The sequence below is a fragment of the Gossypium arboreum genome, chromosome 6 (genome assembly GCF_025698485.1).
Source record: "Gossypium arboreum isolate Shixiya-1 chromosome 6, ASM2569848v2, whole genome shotgun sequence".
Lineage (NCBI taxonomy): Eukaryota > Viridiplantae > Streptophyta > Magnoliopsida > Malvales > Malvaceae > Gossypium > Gossypium arboreum.
Window position 1 is genome coordinate 4926666 of NC_069075.1, and position 19121 is coordinate 4945786.

Here is a 19121-nt window from a genome sequence, read left to right on the forward strand (position 1 = left end):
ATTTTTTACTTTTATATTTATTATTTTCACTATATTTATTATTTACTTATTATTATTTATGTATATATATTTTAAATCCCATGTTATGTATAGGCATTTTTAATGTGTATTTCTTCAAGTGATATTATTACATATATTTTAGTACATATACATGTATACTTACGTGAATATTCTTTTTGCATGTGCTATATATACATATATATTTATTTCTATAATTATGTATGTATATTTCTAATATTATATTACGTTTTCATATATATATTATGTATTTACTTTGGTATCATAATTATATATATTTTTATACTGATCTTATGTGCATACTACTATCTTACGTCCATTTATGTAGCATTGTTAATGGTTGTTCTTCACTATTATTATTATTCCTAGTATATATACTATGTATACATTTTCTAATACTTTATCACATATATGTATATATATTTTTATTGTATTATGTACGTATTATTATAATTTTACCCCACTAAATTTATTACTAATATTAGTACATATATTTTATTACTCTTGTATACATATTTTATATATAGTATTACTTTCGTATATTTATACCTATTCTTTTAATCATTATCACTTATTATTTAATTTTAATGTTAATATGTATATACTTTTCCTATATATATCATGTACATACATTTTCAATATTTACTTCATATATATATATGTATATATTATGTATATATTTTAACATTACTAGTTATATTTTTACTATCTTAGGTCTATAATTCAAACATTATATATAGTTTACATACATACTCTTAATATCATGTATATACATTCATTATTTCTATTTCATGTTTTATTCTAGTGTTACATGTATCTTTATTGTTTGTAATATTATTGTCACACTTATATTTGCTTCAATATATTTCTAGCTCTGTCATTTATTTATCAATTTGCTTTGCATTATTTCGAAAATCTTATTCTTGTTTTCCTAAATATACGAGGCAACGTACCGATTTGACACTAAGTCGTTGATTTCATCGCTATGTTGGGTGAATCATATCGGCTCGTGTTGAAAACGGAATGCCCTTCTAATAAATCAAAATTTAAAATTTCTCGTCTTTTCAATCGGATCACGATTAAATCTTATATTGAACTCGTATTTTTGAAAATCAAGACAACAGGTGTTTTACAAGATACCAATTTTGGGCGTCGCGAGGGTGCTAATACCTCTCTCGCGCGTAACAGACTCCCGAACCCTACTTTACTCTGATTTTCACGTAGACCCAAATTTGATCTTCATTTTTGTTCGAGAATAAATTTTCTTTTCAAAAAGATGATTTTATTAGGTGTCTGATCACACCTAGAAAAAAGATCGGTGGCGACTCCCTCTTTATTTTAAAATCAAACGTCAATTTTCAAGTTTTCACTAAATTGCCACAATTAGCGGCCAAGCTAAAAAATTAAATTTTTACGTCGCTACAGGTGTCCTCCACGTCGTGCCTATTTTGCCTCTACCTTTATTAAGTGCTTGCAAACTGTCTGATAAATATAAAGCACACCCCACAAAACACTTGAATTGATAAATAGTTCGATTATTATTATTATTAGAAAAGACGGCCATTATTTGAAACCTCTCCTTAACACTTATAGAAAGTAGAGAAAAGAATTGCTTTAGTGGAGTTGCTATTATAAGGGATAATAATAATTTGGTAATGGTTTGTAAAAGATTGCAATTCCAAGCTAGAATTATTGTTTTAATAGAAAATTATTGTTTTAATCCTCAAAATTTATAAAATTTTAAATTAATATAAAGTAAAATATAAGTTTAACCCCAAATGCTAAAATTTTGAATTATTCTTTTGAAAATCATAAAATAAAAGTTAATATAATCATAAAATTACATTTTAACTCTCATAAAATTATATAACTTAATTTCGATCCCTAAAAAGATTTTTGATTTTGTTGAGTGTTTTCTCTATCTCCCTTGGATGGTGGTATTTGCCTATTTATATGATAAGTGTACTGTTTATTGATATAACGTACTAGGCAGGTTCTATGCATATAACCATGTATCCTACTCTAAACTTAACACATGTTTATACAATCTCATGTGTGATTTCGCATGAAAACATAAATGCTCATACTGTGAATTCAATTTACATGATCAATGCACGAATTCAGTAAAAACTGATTCGTCCAGCCCAAACTCATTCTAATCTTGAGCCGATGATAACATAACTCTTAATGCGAGAACAAGGAGTATAGTACAAAAATTTTGACAATCAATATCGTACCACGTGCCCATAAATCTAAATAATTATGCCGTATTCAAGTTCACAATTACTAGGAGTTTTGGCATGCATCACATGTAAGTTGAACATAAGATAAATGTACATGCACAATTCGACAAAAATGTAGTCCATAATTATATCCTGGATATAGTTTATATTCAAATTCATTTTATAGTATGAATAATAATTAAAATATTTAAATTTAAGGTAAATTCCATAGTTATCACTTAATTTTTATAAATTTTCATTTGGAGGACAAAAAAGAAAAACTGAAAATTGCTGTTATCAATTATTTTTATTTTAATCATCTAATTTTAATAAGTTTTTATTTTGGTTACTCATTGTTAATTCAATGTTATGGTGCACTCAGTTTAGTCACCCAACTTAAATAAGTTTTATTTTGGTCACTAATTTTATATTTTTAAAATTAATTTTATTCCTTTTTAGAATTAATTTTAATTTTTTCAGTAAAAGGAAAAACATGAGATTTTATAGAAAAACTTGGATCTTTACAGGAAAAACCATTTTATCTTTTTAATTTCCTTTATTCTTTTTCCTTTTTTGAATTTAATTTTAGTTTTTCTGGTAAAAGTAAAACACAAGATTTTGCATGAAATTATCTGGGTTTTTATACGAAAACCCTATTTATTTTTTAACTTTAATTTTTTTAGAATTAATTTAGGTAAAAAAAAGAAAACTTGGGAGTTTTATGAAAAATTACTTGGGGCTTTTTACAAGGAAAAACCATTTTACCTTTTTCTTTTCTTTTCTTATTTCCTTTTTAGAATTAATTTTTAGGTTTTTCCCAATAAATACTGAAAAACACGGGTTTCCTTAGGATAAAACCTGTTTATTTACCAATAATTGAGTTATAAGGAAAAATTTTAGTTTCATCTCTACAGTTGGATAATTCAATTTCTTGTAAAAATATAGTTTATTTTTGGAGAAAAACAAAATTAATTTTTAAAAGGTAAATAATTGATTAAAATGAAAACTTATTAAAGTTGAATAACTAAAATGGAAAGGATTGTTAATAACGATGCCCCTTTGTAATTTTTATTTTTATTTTAATGCCTAAAATGAAATTTTATGAATATTAGATAACCAACTCCATAATTTACCCTTAAATTTGATCGGATATTTTTGTAAGTATGTGAATTCGTACTATCCTTTTCGAGATTTATCATCACATGTAAGTAAACACAACAAAATTGTGCTTATGTCGTCATCCAAAACTGTTTAACCACAAAAACGTGGCACTTATTATTATTATTATTATTTACAACTTATTTGTTTATGGATTGGATTGTTTAACCTCAAAATCTTTTATGCAGTGGCAAAGTCAGGATGGTAATATCGGGAGAGCCTAGTTAAAATTAGATGTCTTACATAATTTTTTCTATAACATATACTATATATGTTAATTTTACTAAAAAGTTAGATAAAATTTTGTTCTCCGATATATTTTTAGATATATATAGATCCAATTCAACAATGAGAAAAACATAAAAGAATAAATGAAATTATAATTGTTGGAGTTTGAATCAAGTTAAACAAAAAATAATTGATTTAAAACAATAATGAATCAATTCAAACAATAAACAATCGATTCAAACAACAAAGAGTCGAGTCAAAACAATAAATAATCGATTCAATGCAGTAATGAAACTAAGATTGAGTAGCATACATAAATGCTGCAACATGCATGCAAACTGCAAATCAGTTGTTTTACTAATTTTGAAGCATGACAATAGCATATAACTAACTAGCATCTCAAAAATATTAAACTTTTACATACAAATTGATTTCCAAATTTCCTCTAATAACCTATCGAGACATCTAAATACCCCTTTCTCATTAAGAGATGGCACACTGGTAGGTTGAGGGTATATCCCTTGATGGCTTGACTGATGAAAATGCCAATATCGAGACCCTGCAAAGCTCAAAACTTGTATTCGCTCTGCAATAGTCAAGAAAGTAAGACAAATAAAGGATGAAAAAAATATGAAAGAAACCGAGGAAGTTTCAATTTTTACTCCCAAATTTGATTTCTTCAAGAATATTTTCTCTTTGTTTTTATCAAGAATAATTTTTTTAATATTATTTTTAATACTATAAAAATATTGGAGGGGCATCTCTTAGTGGCCCTGTCATTACTTGCATAATATTCGGGAGAGATGGGTTTAAATAAATAAAAATTAGACTCATATAAAATCTAAATCGAGTTTAAGTTCCAACATTCAAATTCCAACCAATTTGATCTATATTTTGATTATGCAATATATTGTCATTAATTTTAATGTATACTGTAATTTATATACCACGCAAAAATTAATTCTACAATAAGATACAATATTGACTTGACTTGAATATAATGGTGATTAAAGCTCTTGTTAGAGACACCTGTTTGACATAGGTTCAATTTGTGTGTCCCTCATCTCCTATCCCGAATATTGTATATAAAAAAGATACAATATTATAATGTAAACATTAAAAATATGTCAAGCTATACATATTTAAAATTTTAATAAAAGAAAAAATCATATTGAATTAAAAATTAAAAAAGTTTGTAAAAAATTAAAATAACATAGATGAGACTAAAACAAGCTTGAATTAATAATTTATAAATATAAACAGATTTGAGCAAAATTTATTACTTTTATTTCAAATTGGATTAACTTAGGTAAACATGAAATATATTATACATAAACTCGATTTAACTTATAAACACCTTTGCTTATATAGGCATCCACTTCGAATTTATTATGGATAGTAATTAGAGTACTTGCTTATGTAATGTTAGAATCGAAAAAGAAAAGAGTTTGGATTATTTGCAAACATCTAAATCCCGGGCATCAATAATTATCTTAAAGCTATACATTCTTCCAAAATTTTGTTTAGAGATAAGGGTGGATTGAGATAAAATTATAAAAAAGATTTGAAACCGAAAAGGGTTTAAAATGCAACTTTTTTTTCATTTAACCAAAGCTAAAAAAACTCAAATTAAATATTATAATTTGTGGGAGGGACTAAAAGGAAAATTACCCATTTAGTTGAGAAGAGCCAAGGCTCTTACTTGTAGGGGTGTAAACGAGCCGAGTCGAACTTGAATATTGTCAAGCTCGAGCACTTCATTCAGAATTTGGAGCTCGATACTTGACTCAAGCTCGATCGAACATCTATTTCTAAGCTCAAGTTTGGCTTGAGATATAATCGAGCTACTGGAGCACAAGCTTAATTAATCTCATTTACCAATTTTTGCACCCAACCTCGAACTCGAACTTGAGCTCAACTCGATAATTGAACTTAGGATTAATAATATATATACGTGATTGGCTGGTGGTCATTAAGCAGATTCCAAGATAAGCGAACTTTGCCCCCCATATCCTGGCTGGTCTAATGAAAGAGTTTCCGTTTGTGCCCCGTGTGTTTCATGTTGCCCCTACTAGAGTTGCTAATCAGATCCGATTAGATAATAGTTCTATACCATCTAATTCTAATGTTGTCTCTAGTTGATTGTAATTGGCTCTATTTTTCTACAAAAAAAAAAATACAAAAAGATGAAAAGCTCGATAAGGCTCACGAGCCATTTGAGTTGAATATTACTAAGCTCAAATTCGACTTAATTGATAGCCCAAGCTGCTTGAGCTTGCCCTCAGCTTAATAATTACTAAATTGAGTTTGAATTTAAGTCAAACTCGAGTAATTAGGAATACCAATTTCTCATTTACTTCTCTAAATGTCATTATACCAAATAATCATAATTATTTAATTATAATATATAATGTGAGTAGGAATAGATTTATCACCTCCACGTAAGTTCAACACAACAAAAATGTGACTATATATAATATATAGTCCACAATAAGACAAAGATATTAATAAATTCCAACATGCCAAAAAGATAAAAACCATATGGTCCCTTTTATATTCATATTATTATATCATTTGGTTTTTCCTAAAATAACCTTGAAAGTTGGTATAAAAACCCTAGCATGGGAATGGTGATGGCATGCAATATTGCAACCCTAGTTTACTTTCAAGAAAATAATATCAAATCTCCTTCTTCTTCTTCTTCATTGAGTTGAGTGTTGTAAGAAAAATGGGTATTAAGCAATTTATAGGTTATGCTTTACTTGTGTTAGCAAGCTTGGTGGTGTCAGCTCAGGGCTCTGATTTTGAATTTTATAAACTGAGTCTGATATGGCCAAGTTCTGCATGTTATCCACTCTCCAACTGTACGACTCCATTACCTACTTTCTTTACCATCCATGGGTTATGGCCAACATTTGCCAATGACACCGCAGTTCCTGCTTATGGGCCTAACAATAGATGCAATGCCAATCCTGTTGGTCCCGATGCTGCTGTGGTAACCTCTTTATTTTTATTGTTCATGTGTTTAGCTTAGATAACATGAATTGGTGGTGTTGTATTAATTTTGTTTTATTGTAAAAATGGCAGGCTAAACTAACACCCGTTCAAGACAGACTAAACGAAAGGTGGCCAAACCTTAGGGCAGGGGTTGAAAACTCTGTTTTTTGGAGACATGAATGGCAAAAACATGGGATATGCTCTGATTATTATAAAGATCCCTTGAGTTATTTTAATGATACCTTAAATCTTGCAACTTCCACCACATTCGACCCTTTCAAAGGTAATTATTATTACTATTAATTTTAAAAAGAGGTAAATTCAATTACACTATACTTACCCCTGTTCTAGTCTATGCCAAAAAAAATTTTGTATTATATAATTTCTTATTTCAAAAATCTATTATAAAAAAATGATTAAACCCCATAAATTAACAAAATTAAGTGATTGACTATTGTTTTTCTTTTTCATTGTTGAAATTGCAGCTTTGGGAGTTCAACCATCAGACACTCCCTATCTTTTAAACACATTGCTACAAAATGTGTACACGAAAATGGGAGCCTATCCTCAAATCTCATGCAGTCAACGATCAGGAGGCGCACTTTATCTGAGAGAGATCCGTTTCTGCCTCAAAAGGACCAAGAAAACGCCACCTTCGGTGGTTCAAAGCTGCCCCACCACAGTTGCCGGTGGATGTAAAGACCCTCTCACCGACAATGTTCACTTTCCCCCTGCCAATTAGTGCTTTATAATTTTCCATAAACAAAATAACTCCCGGCCATTCGCTATTTTGTGTCGTATTGTGTTTTGTATTCCCAAAAATGGAATAAATAAAATATATTATAAATTAATATATAATAAAATTACAATTTAATCTACTTAAAAATAAAAAAAATTCTGTTTAATTCTTGAAAATAATAAAATTATAGATTAATACATAATAAACTTATATTTGGATCTATGAAAAATTATAATTAAATATCGGTCCTTGCTAAAAGTTTTTTTGGATTTGTCACTACGTACCACTAAATGTAACATCTCATACCTAATCCGATCGTTGAGTTCGAGTACGAGACATCACATTCGTTGTCGGAGCAACTCGAAGTAATTTCCATTTTAATTAACAGTATGAACATCAAACATTAACAATTTATATCACGACATTCACATTAATTTAAAATCAATTTTAAGTCATTGAAAACAATTTAGAAATATTTTAAAACGAGTTCTAAGTGTTTAGAGTGATCGAGACCAAATTCAGATTTCTAGAAATCAAAACAACTCAATCTTGTCTAAATAATCTAAAAATTTGATAATTTATTGTGTAAAATACATTTACCCATAACCCCTTAGGGTTTAAAGAGTATCTCATCAAACCTCTTAAGATTTATTTATCAAAGTAAATTTAATTAAGAATATAATTATACCCTTGTTATTATTTATTATGTATTTATTATTTATTTTATTCAATTTTCTCCATTTTATTTATAGAATATGAAAGTTTAAGCACTTTAAAATTAGGAATAAAGTCAATTTAGTCCTCAACATTTATATCTTTTGTCAATTTGATCCTTATTCTTTTCTTAAGCTAAAATTAGCCCTCAACTTATTAAAAATAGTCGAATTTGACCATTAACCTTTCAAAAAAATCCAATTCTTGTGTTTTTACAGAAAAGCTGATTAATACATTAAAATTTTAAACATGGCAACTTGCATGACAATCCACATGTATTTTATGCTAATATTTTTGAATTTTTATGAGCATTTTATATTTTTTTTAATTTTGAATTTTTTGAATTATATATTTTGAATTATTTGTTGATATAACATATAAGACAAATAGTGTCATGTCAACATGGAGTACACATGGACTGTCGGGTTGCCACGCCAACATCATTAAAAATTAACATTTTTGTGAACATTTTTGTTTAAGAAAAGTAATTTGATTATTTTAGGAGGTTAATGGTCAAAATTTACTCAAAAAGAATAAGAGCCAAATTGACAAAAATGTAGACATTAAGGACTAAATTTGACATTAAAATTATAGTAAAGTATTAAAAATTAAATTATATTTGGCTTCAAGTAAAAATATGTATTTTAAATTTATATTTAATTTGATTATATATTAACTTTAATATTAATTCATTAAATTGTTTTTATTTAAAATTAATTATCATTATTTAAAAAGATTTATTAGAAAATAAGTTGATTAAAACATAAAAGCAAAGAAATTAAGGAGAAAAGTGAAGTCATTTCAAAGTTAATAGATTTGCAATATATATATATATATATATATAACATAAAAAAAAAAGTAAAAGAGAGGACAAAAGGAAATATAATTATTATTTGCTACAAATTTTAAACATAAACTTACATTGTCGATTGAGTCTTAACTTGATTAGCATGTGTATTGTTGTTAATGCAGGAGGATGTGAGTTCGAGTGTGCTGAAATACATTATTCTCCTATTTATAGGTTGGGGAGGAGTTATAGGTAGTTCTAGGCATGGATGTTAATAATATGCAATTCAATTTTCCTACGTATATGGAGTCTCTACTATAAAGATCTTACATTTCTACCTAAAAACTACAACACTCATCTCTAAATTTTCCCCTTGAGAATTTAGACTGGAAACACAATTGGTCTACACTTCAATTGCAGTCTCCCAATAAGTTCCTCAATGAACAAATATAATGCTCTCATACAAAACTATACAAGTCTCGTAATATATAGAAGTTTTGAGACTGGTTAACATGCTAGTGATTGATTACCATGCAACCCTAACTATAAAATAGCAAAAGTAATATTATAATAAAGTCCAATAAAACATGGCCTAACGGAGATCTAATCTTTAAGGTAATCTGCAATGCAATCCCAAATACTTCTCCATATAAGCAAAGGGTTATATATGTTAATAATGGATTGGTTTCCAAAGTTGACACTCCATAGCTTCAAAATATCAACATAGTTAATGGCACAAAGATTTTGCTATAATAAATTGCCAAGTGCCAATGACAAACATGATAAGTTTTGTATATATTTACAGTAAAAAAACTCATTTATCATGAATTCTTTATTTATTAGTTCAAATAACATTTTATTTAAAATATTAAATTTTGAAACAACTTTAAAAATTAAAATCGATTCCAAAATCTATTAAAAATATAAACTTTACTGTATTTAACACAATAATCCATAATTAATAATTTTTTATAGCAATAATTAATAAAGTTAACTTCATTCAAGAGAAAATTGTAGAATATATATATATATATATACACTAGTAAAATTAAATTATAATAAACTGTAAAATTTAAATATTTTTAATTTTTAAATATGTTTTAAACTGTTAAATATATATATATTTAACAATATTTTATTTTAAATTATTATTTAAATAATTTAAAATAATTTTAACTAAATTTTCATTTTATTTTATTAATATTTTTAATTTTTAAATCATTATTTGAAAGAATAGTAATAATTTTTTAATAATTAACCATATTTTAAAAATTATAGTGGTTCCTATTTTTCTTTGTTTTTATAAAAAAATAATTTTGTTTTCGAATATATTTTTTAAAATAAGGGTGTATATGATAAATTGAAATATAAGTGCTGAAAGATTAAGTGTTGAATTTTTATTGCTATATTTTATAAGTATGTTATTTGATAAAAATAAATCTTGATTTTAAAAGATTATTTATTATTTAATTTTATTCTTATTAATATAATATTTTATAGTTCTGGATAAATGATAAATATATTAATTTAAAAATCTCATTTTTTTTAAAAATATAACCATTTCAATTTTTAATGAGGGTTTTTTTTGATAAACTGAAAATTTAAGTGCGAAAAATTAAATACTAAATTTTGCAAGTGTTGAATTTATATTAAAAATTTATTTAGTAAAATAATAAATATAAATACAGAATATAATTATGTTATTTGATAAAAGTAAATATTGATTTTTAAAAGTTATTGATTTTTAATTTTAATCTTATTAATATAATATTTTATATTATTTTAGATAGTTCTGAAATAAATATAGTAATTTGAATATTTTTAAAAAATGATAATATATTTTAATTTTTAATAAAATAAAACTAACTTGATATTTTCTACATTAAGTGATAAGTAGAGATCTATCTTATTCAATACTTTTTGGTAAAAATTTTATATTATTATCAAACACATTTAAAATTTTAAATAGTTTATCAAACACATGGCCGCCTAAGTAAAAAAGATATAATTTTGAAATTTGAAGTAAAACAGGTTAGTTAATATTTTAAGTTTTAAGATAAATTTTAAATTTTAAATTCAAAATATAATTTTTAAAATTTAAATTTATTAAAAATATTTAAAGGTTAAATAATGAGATATTTTAATAACTATCAATAATAATAAGATGTTATTATTTTATATAATAATAAAAAATATCAATTTAATAAACAATTATCATGCTTCTAAGATATCTTATTTTAATTAATTATCATGGTTGTTATTATTATTAAATATTTTAAAATTGCGTTATTATTATTATTATTATTATTATTAATTTTGAGATTATTATTGCGTTATATAAATAAGTTTTATTTTATTTTAAGCAATTTATAAATAAGTGTAAAGCAATTTTGATAATTAAATAAAGTTAAATTTAGATAATTAAAATTCCATGGATGAAGAAAGCTAGGTATACCTAACATACAATACGAATAAAACATGTGAGAATTATGTTTTCATGTGATGAAGATAATTGTCTTACTGTTTGTCCACAAAATTTCATATCATACCTAATTTACCTTTCAAATATATCATGATATATATTTACCATAATATGTCCTGTTAACATTCCTATGCCAAAACCGAATGCATGAAAGCAATAATATTAAGTCTCATAACAAAACCTTATTAAAGCATATCAATCTGGATTCACATATATATATATATGCATATATTTACATATAAGCAATAACCGAACACTAAAATCAAACATGGCCATAACCTGAACGAAGCATTAAATCCAACTTTAACAAAGTAATAAGCCATTTTCGTATGGCTCATATTTACATAAACCAAAATCCAGCATTTCAAAATATAATCCAGCCTATACATGCCACAGGTTTGAAAATTCAGCTTATAAAGTACCAAAGACAGTCGATAGTGTTACAGACTTTGTGGACGATCCCCGAGCTCGTAACTAGATCTCGAAATCTATAAAACAGAGGTAAACATAACACATAGTAAGCTATTTAAGCTTAGTAAGTCATAAGCAAATAAACAATTCAATGCATAATCAACTCATTTAAACCTAACCAAATTATTCTATCATAATCATATTAAACCTCAATCTTATGATGCTACGTATATCATATACTTTCACATATAAACTTATTTATGGCGAATACATACATATATTTATATATATATATATATATATATATATTAACAATGTATCTTCGATTTCAAAGCTAAATATCATTATATGACCAGTACATTTATACACATATACATATACACATGAATCAAAATATAATATCATATGCTTATACATAGCAATGGCCGAATATACTTCACAAGGCACATATATTCATGTTAGTAACTTATGTAATTTACATCACATACTTAATGGTCAACTTACCTTTTTTTTTTTCAAATAGGTAATCAACTAAGTCATACCTGGTTGTTTTAGCTCGTTTTACCCTTCGATCATAAGTTATCATTGCCCGTTGAACCATTCGAAATCAAATAGGATTCTCAGATAGTCGCATATATCGAACAATGCCAACGTCCCAGATGTGATCTTACATGCTATCTCATATCGATGCCACTGTCCCAGACAAGGTCTTACACGAATCAAATACGATGCCGATGTCCCAGACATGGTCTTACACGTCACCACATATATCGATGCCAACGTCCCAGACGTGATCTTACACGAAAACACATATATCGATGCCAACGTCCCAGACGTAATCTTACACGAAAACACATATATCGATGCCAACATCCTAGACATGGTCTTACACGAAAACACATATATCGATGCCAACATCCCAGACGTGGTCTTACACGAAAACACATATATCGATGCCAATGTCCCAAATTTGGTCTTACACGAAAACACATATATCGATGCCAACGTCCTAAACGTGGTTTTACACCAAAAAACATATATCGATGCCAACGTCCCAGGCGTGGTCTTACACGAGAGCACATATCGGAATCCTATGGTTCGTACGGGGCTTTCGGACGTCATAACTCAGTCGAATCGAATTCATAAACTTAATTCCCAAACATATACACATTCGGTCATGATATATAAATACTCATAAAATTCAATTCAAAATTTTAAGTTTACATTTGTTCAAAATTAACAGCATTTACTTGCTTATAAACTTACCTCGGATGATACAAATCGGAACGGGTCGACTAATCGACAACTTTAATTTTCCCCCGATCCAAATCTGATTTATTTGGTTCTTGATTTAAAAATATACATATTAAACTTATTCAAACACATTTTCATTCATTTTAGTCCAAAAACACATAAATGTCAAATTACCATTTTACCCCTGACATTTTACACTTTTTACAATTTAGTCCCTATTGCACAAAACACAAAATATGAAAAAATTCAATATATCATGCCTAGGCCAAATATTCATCTTCCTCATACAAGTCTATATATTTCATTTATTTCACATTTTAGTCCCTCAATTTATTATTTTTGCAATTTAGTCCTAATTACTCTAAATCATCAAAAATTCAAATACAAAACATATCAATCCAAAACATATCTTTCATATTTCATGAGCTAATATCACAAAACTCAAATATTCATCAATGGCATAACTCAAAATATTCATCAAAATAAAAAATTCAAGCATGGGCTTTGTAGATAACAAAGGAACGATCTCAAAAATGTAAAAATTATCAAAAATCGAGCTAAAACTCACCTTGAATCAAGTTTGCTAATGGCCGAACCCTTAAACTCCTTATTTCCTTTTTCTGTTCTCTAATTTTGTCATGCAAAGTGTATGAACACTTTATGTTTTATATTATTATTACATATTAATTAACTTACAAATATAACCTTTATAACTTACAAATATAACCTTTATAATTAAATAACTAAAACATATATATCAAGGATACAACCGTCCATCACTAAATCCAATGGTATATTTGCAACTTAAATGCTTCATATTAATAAGACAAGTTCAATTCGGCCCTACATGTTTAACCACCAAATTTTCATTTTACGCGATTAAGCCCTGTTTATTAAATCGACACTCAAATGCCAAAATTAAATTACGAAAATTTCACAGATAAAAATTCACACATAATAAACATAGAAAATAATTTTAAAATATTTTTTGAATCGGATTTGTAGTCCCGAAACCACCGTTCCGATTAGGGTCTAAATCGGGCTGTTACATATTACAACTAAGTGATTACAAATGAAGGAGATGCCTCTATTTATAATTGAGCTCCCCTAGAACCAACGGTACAGATTGACTTACATTGACGGTCGAGATTAGAGCCTGTATACAATTCAGAGTCCTAAGGGATTTAAACTCAATACAATCTTATCCCTTTACGATTTACACTATATACCTTGGTAACTCTAACTTTACTAGAGTGCTTCATTGGGTCACTAAGGCTTCAAGTAGATGCGTTTCTCTAAGGGTTCCACGAATCGGGTCAGTTCATTTGGGTCAAATGAGCCCCAATTAACAAGTTGACATCTATGAGGCATTTTTTGCACAATGGTCACGGGCTTTGATACGCAGCCTGTGACATTTCTCCCACACATTCTTGCAACGCCCTCGTTGTGTCATTGGCATGACACTAGTTTGACTCACCTTGAAGCTTTCTCGATGCCTCAATCGATTCCTGACTAGCCTCTCTATCAGGTAGTTTCACCCCTTGGAACACTTGCTTCGACTTTTGTTGTCTCCTAACATGAACTGTTTGTCTCCTTTTTGGTACATCTCATTTACAAGATGGAGATAATCCAAAAACAAAAACCCTGAATCTCGAAAAAGAAAGCTCTCTGGCTAAAACATAAAATTTCTTTAAACTCTCTTAATCTTCTCTTAATCTTAATGTGATAAAGATGTAAATTCTAGGGTTACTATGACCCTTTTATAGGCTGAAATTCATGTGAATATATGTTTAAAATATCCCTAGAATAATCAGAGTTTGAATGGAAAAAGATAGTAGAGTTTAACTGGGAAAAGAAACCCGATTTATGTGGAAACACATTGCCACGTGTCACGACATCGTTCATCATCATGACGCCGAGAAACTCCTCGTCACGACGTTGTCGCCTGTTGGGGGTGTTGTGTTTCTGACGTCCTTGTGTCGCGATATAGGTAACAGTAAATGCCTGAAAAGGTCCGAAAATGTGAAGCACACTCCACACTCCACAATCCCCTTTATAATATATACTATGTAATTTAGTTAGTTATTTAGTATGTCAAAATTATACAAAAACAACCGTCATGAATAAAATTTTAAGATTATTTAAACAATTTAAATTAGTAACATAACATATGATTATATTTTAAAAATAAAATATCTTGATACAAGATTCAACAAGAGAAGAGACAAAAAAGAGAAGATGAAGGTGAAAAGAAGGTTGGTTCACCTAGACAGGTGGAAAGTGAGAAGAGGGGGGTGCTATGTAGATGAAGGAGATAGAGTGCTGGGAAAAAATGTTAAGGTAATTGAGAGTCGTCTGTGGGTGCTTTAATAATTTCTCGTGATGTCAATGTCTAAATTAGATGGAGTATAACAAAAATATATATATCCTAAAATTAAAACACTATTATTATATAAAATTAACTTTTAAATATACAACCAATTATATCAACAATTCCAACAAAAATAAACATTAAAAATTCTAAACTAAATAACTTGATAATATTTTCACAATTGAACCTCAATGCTCAAAATCTTAACAATAAAGAATAAATCCAATGTGCCAATTGTGATTTAGCTCATTTAGTTATGTGTCTATATGCGATGACGATATCAAGATTCAAGAAGGAGCCTAATAGTTTATACGTAACTACTTCAACATAACAAAAATGTGCCTACCTACTTAGGGAGTTGGACAATAAAAATTCACTTCGCACCCTAAAATAAAAAAAATTAAATTAACAATAATAAAATTATATTTTAGTTTTTATAAAATGATAAAATTTTGATTTAATATTTTAAAATTATATTTTTACTATTGTAAAAATTACAATTTAATTTCGACCCCCTAAAAAAAATTTTTGCTTCACCCTGATACTAATTAATAAAATTTAAAAACTTAAAACAATCCTTTTATATTATTTCTTTTCCTTATCCAGAAATTGGTATAAAAACCCTAGCATACTTGGAAACACTCAAGGCATGCATGCATCCAATGCAAGCTTAATATTAAGCTAATCAAATCTTCTTCTTCTACATCATCATCATCTTTCTTGTTCGAGTGTTGTAAGAGAAAAATGATTATTAAGCAATTATTAGTTTTTGCTGCAGCTGTGATGCTAGCAAGCCTGGTAGTGTCAGTTAATGGGAGTAATTTCGCATTTTATAAGCTGAGTTTGACATGGCCGAATTCAGTATGTAAGATGACCACCTGTAAGACACCCATACCCACATATTTCACCATCCATGGCTTATGGCCAACATTTGGCAATGATATCCCGGTTCCTCCTTATAATCCAACTTCTAATAAATGCAATCCTAATCCTACATCTCCAGATGATATTGTGGTAAGGTTTTTCTTTTTACTTTTACGGTTTTACCCTTTTCTCATTTTTGGTTAATTATTATTTGTTTTATTTTGAGTGTATATCTACACAGCTATTCATCGATTAAATCAATTGCATTGAAAATTTATAATTCAACCAATTTAACTATTTTAAAATATATTTTATTTATAATTCAACCAATTTAACTATTTTAAAATATATTTTAGGTTTTTTTAATGATTTTAGCTCATATTGTTATTGTCCAAATTTTAGAATTTTGTTTATTAATTTATTTATAACTATCTGACATATACACATTGTGGTACAAAAATTATCGTAATTGAAAATGATGAAACTCAAATTTAAATATCCAAAGGCCACTTTAACCAACAAGCTAGAACCTCATTGACAGGAGATTTTTCAATAAAAAATAATCTATATTATTGGGGTTTTTCAATATATTTTAAAAAAATTGCATCCGGTATTTAATATTATTTATTAGCTAAATAACCTAACATAAGTTGTTTAATTAGATTTCATTGATTTTTTTAAAGTGTTGTATGAATTTGTGTATTTAAAATTGGCAGGGCGAATTGGCACCCATTAAAGGTGAATTAGACAAAAAGTGGCCAAACCTTTGGGTGCGCAAAACCAACGTTGATTTTTGGAAAATCCAATGGCAACACCATGGAATGTGCTCTGATTATCCTCACGATCCTTTGGATTATTTCAAAGATACCTTAAATTTAGCTCAATCCAAACGCTTCGACCCATTCAAAGGTAATTATTATTGTAATATGATTTTTAAAATTTTCATTACTCTTAATTCTTAATTCTTATGATAGAAGATCTTGTGTATTTAAGTATGTTCAAATTCACAATTTTAAGTTGTTGTTACAATAGTAATATCAATTAAATTAAGATTTAGACCATGTTTAATAAATCAAAAAATAAATACTAAAATATAAGTGGTAAATTTAAATTATAAAATTTATTTAATTTATTACTTAAAATTAAAAAACAAAAGCCTTGACCCCTTGATTTAATGAAATTTTATTATCACCCATAATTTTTATTTTTCATATATATATATATATATATATATATATATAATACAAAATATATATATGAAAATAATTGGAATGTGAAAATTTTTATTAAAGTACTATGGAGGTCCTGTACTAAGAGTTGGATTGCATTTTGCCTCTTTTAATCACAAAATGTGCAAATTAATCATTATACATTAGATTAAATGGCAAACCGGTACTTCTATTAAAAATCTCAGTCTTTTTTGCTATTAAGAATTAGTCTCTATACGTCAGCATAAGATACATGTGGCATACTACGTGTTACTGTCTAATTATTCTATCAACCATGCCAGTTTTTAACTATACAACTGGACGGAATTTTTAACAAAAATGACAAGATTGCTCTTAGTCCAGGAGCCTCCATGATACTTTTACTAGAATTATTTATCAAAACATATCTAATTTTACCAAATTTATATCCTAGACTTATAAATTATCAAACTTAAGTCATTGATTATTTGTTTTTTTTTTTTCATTTTTGAACCTGCAGCTCTGGGAGTTCAACCATCAGATCAAACTCCACATCTATTGCACACTTTATTAGAAAACGCATACAAAAACTTTGGAGCCTATCCTCAAATTACATGCAGCATGCCAAAGAAAGGTATACTTTTGTTGAAGGAGATTCGTTTTTGCCTTAAAAGAACCAAGAAAACACCACCTTCTGTGGTTCAAAATTGCCCCACCAATGTTGGTGATCGATGTACTAACCCTCTCACTGACTATGTTTGGCTTCGTGCAACTCCTACCATTTTTGGCCCTCATAATGTAACTTCGGACTTATTGGCTTCTACTTAGTGGTGGGGGAGTTTGAATATTAGCACAATAATGAATAAAGAAATGTCTTCGACTAGATCCAGAAATATATGTATTTGTATATGTGTATGTTAAATAAAAGACTATGTACTAATCTTCCCATGATTGGCTTTTTATTTTTCTTTTATGGGCTTTCAGATTGGAAACACTGTAAAACATTTCTATGATCCTTGCAAGATTCTTCTTGGTTCGTTGTAGGAGTGGCACATTATGAACTTGGACCCGAAATTCAGATGTAGTCTAATTTACGTCGTTGTGTGCTACCTTTTCTAGGCCATTCCTTCAACATGAGATGATGAGTGACTAGCGGGTATTGCTTATGCCCATCTTCTTATCCTTTTCATTTTTGAACACGAAAATGAACAAGTTCCTGTCCATTTCATGCTCAAAAGGTTCCTAATTAAACAGGCTATGCTTTTTTGAGGATATGAATAATAGGACTAGACTTGAATTCCCGTCCAATGCTGCTTTCCCAACAAGTGAGATATCACGAATTCGTTTGTCGATCTTAGAGTTCAACTGGTGTGACTAATTGAGCATATGATTTGAATAAGCTTAGTTGATATTCATGTGAATTGTACCATGCTAAAAGGTTGATTTTTCTTATATTCATTTACTTGATTTGCTAAGTTTTGGCATGGTTTGTGGTTCATTTAATGGTGAAAGTCCTCATGTAAGTATTAAGATGTTGATTTGGAAGCTTGAAATAGGTATCAAATGGGATTTTGACCCAAAATAGGGGCCACGTCTTGACAACCAACTTCCCACGTTGTAACATCAATATGCTTGAAGTGGCATCATGACTTATTGTGTTGGCGATGTCACAACGTGAAAATTACGAAG

The 19121-nt window shown here is 28.0% G+C and overlaps 2 protein-coding genes across 2 annotated transcripts; both read left to right on the plus strand.

Moving 5' to 3' along the window:
* Positions 1–6260: 6260 nt before the first annotated feature.
* On the plus strand, positions 6261–7486 carry LOC108485992 (ribonuclease 1-like). Its single transcript, XM_017789823.2, has 3 exons — positions 6261–6621; positions 6714–6906; positions 7109–7486. The coding sequence occupies exons 1-3, from the start codon at positions 6355–6357 to the stop codon at positions 7363–7365; spliced, it is 717 nt and encodes a 238-aa protein (XP_017645312.1). The 5' UTR covers positions 6261–6354; the 3' UTR covers positions 7366–7486.
* Positions 7487–16031: 8545 nt separating this feature from the next.
* On the plus strand, positions 16032–18383 carry LOC108485091 (ribonuclease S-7-like). The gene is made up of 3 exons (XM_017788945.2): positions 16032–16395; positions 16962–17154; positions 17953–18383. Exons 1-3 carry the CDS (start codon positions 16126–16128, stop codon positions 18258–18260), a joined length of 771 nt encoding a protein of 256 aa, XP_017644434.1. The 5' UTR covers positions 16032–16125; the 3' UTR covers positions 18261–18383.
* Positions 18384–19121: the final 738 nt, after the last annotated feature.

Bases quoted from the DNA above. Each gene is read 5' to 3' on its own strand.
- LOC108485992 (XM_017789823.2), top strand. From the start codon at position 6,355: ATGGGTATTAAGCAATTTATAGGTTATGCTTTACTTGTGTTAGCAAGC. The intron at 6,622-6,713 runs GTAACCTCTTTA...TAAAAATGGCAG, and splicing joins TTGGTCCCGATGCTGCTGTG to GCTAAACTAACACCCGTTCA. The intron at 6,907-7,108 runs GTAATTATTATT...TTGAAATTGCAG, and splicing joins CACATTCGACCCTTTCAAAG to CTTTGGGAGTTCAACCATCA.
- LOC108485091 (XM_017788945.2), top strand. From the start codon at position 16,126: ATGATTATTAAGCAATTATTAGTTTTTGCTGCAGCTGTGATGCTAGCA. The intron at 16,396-16,961 runs GTAAGGTTTTTC...TAAAATTGGCAG, and splicing joins CATCTCCAGATGATATTGTG to GGCGAATTGGCACCCATTAA. The intron at 17,155-17,952 runs GTAATTATTATT...TTGAACCTGCAG, and splicing joins ACGCTTCGACCCATTCAAAG to CTCTGGGAGTTCAACCATCA.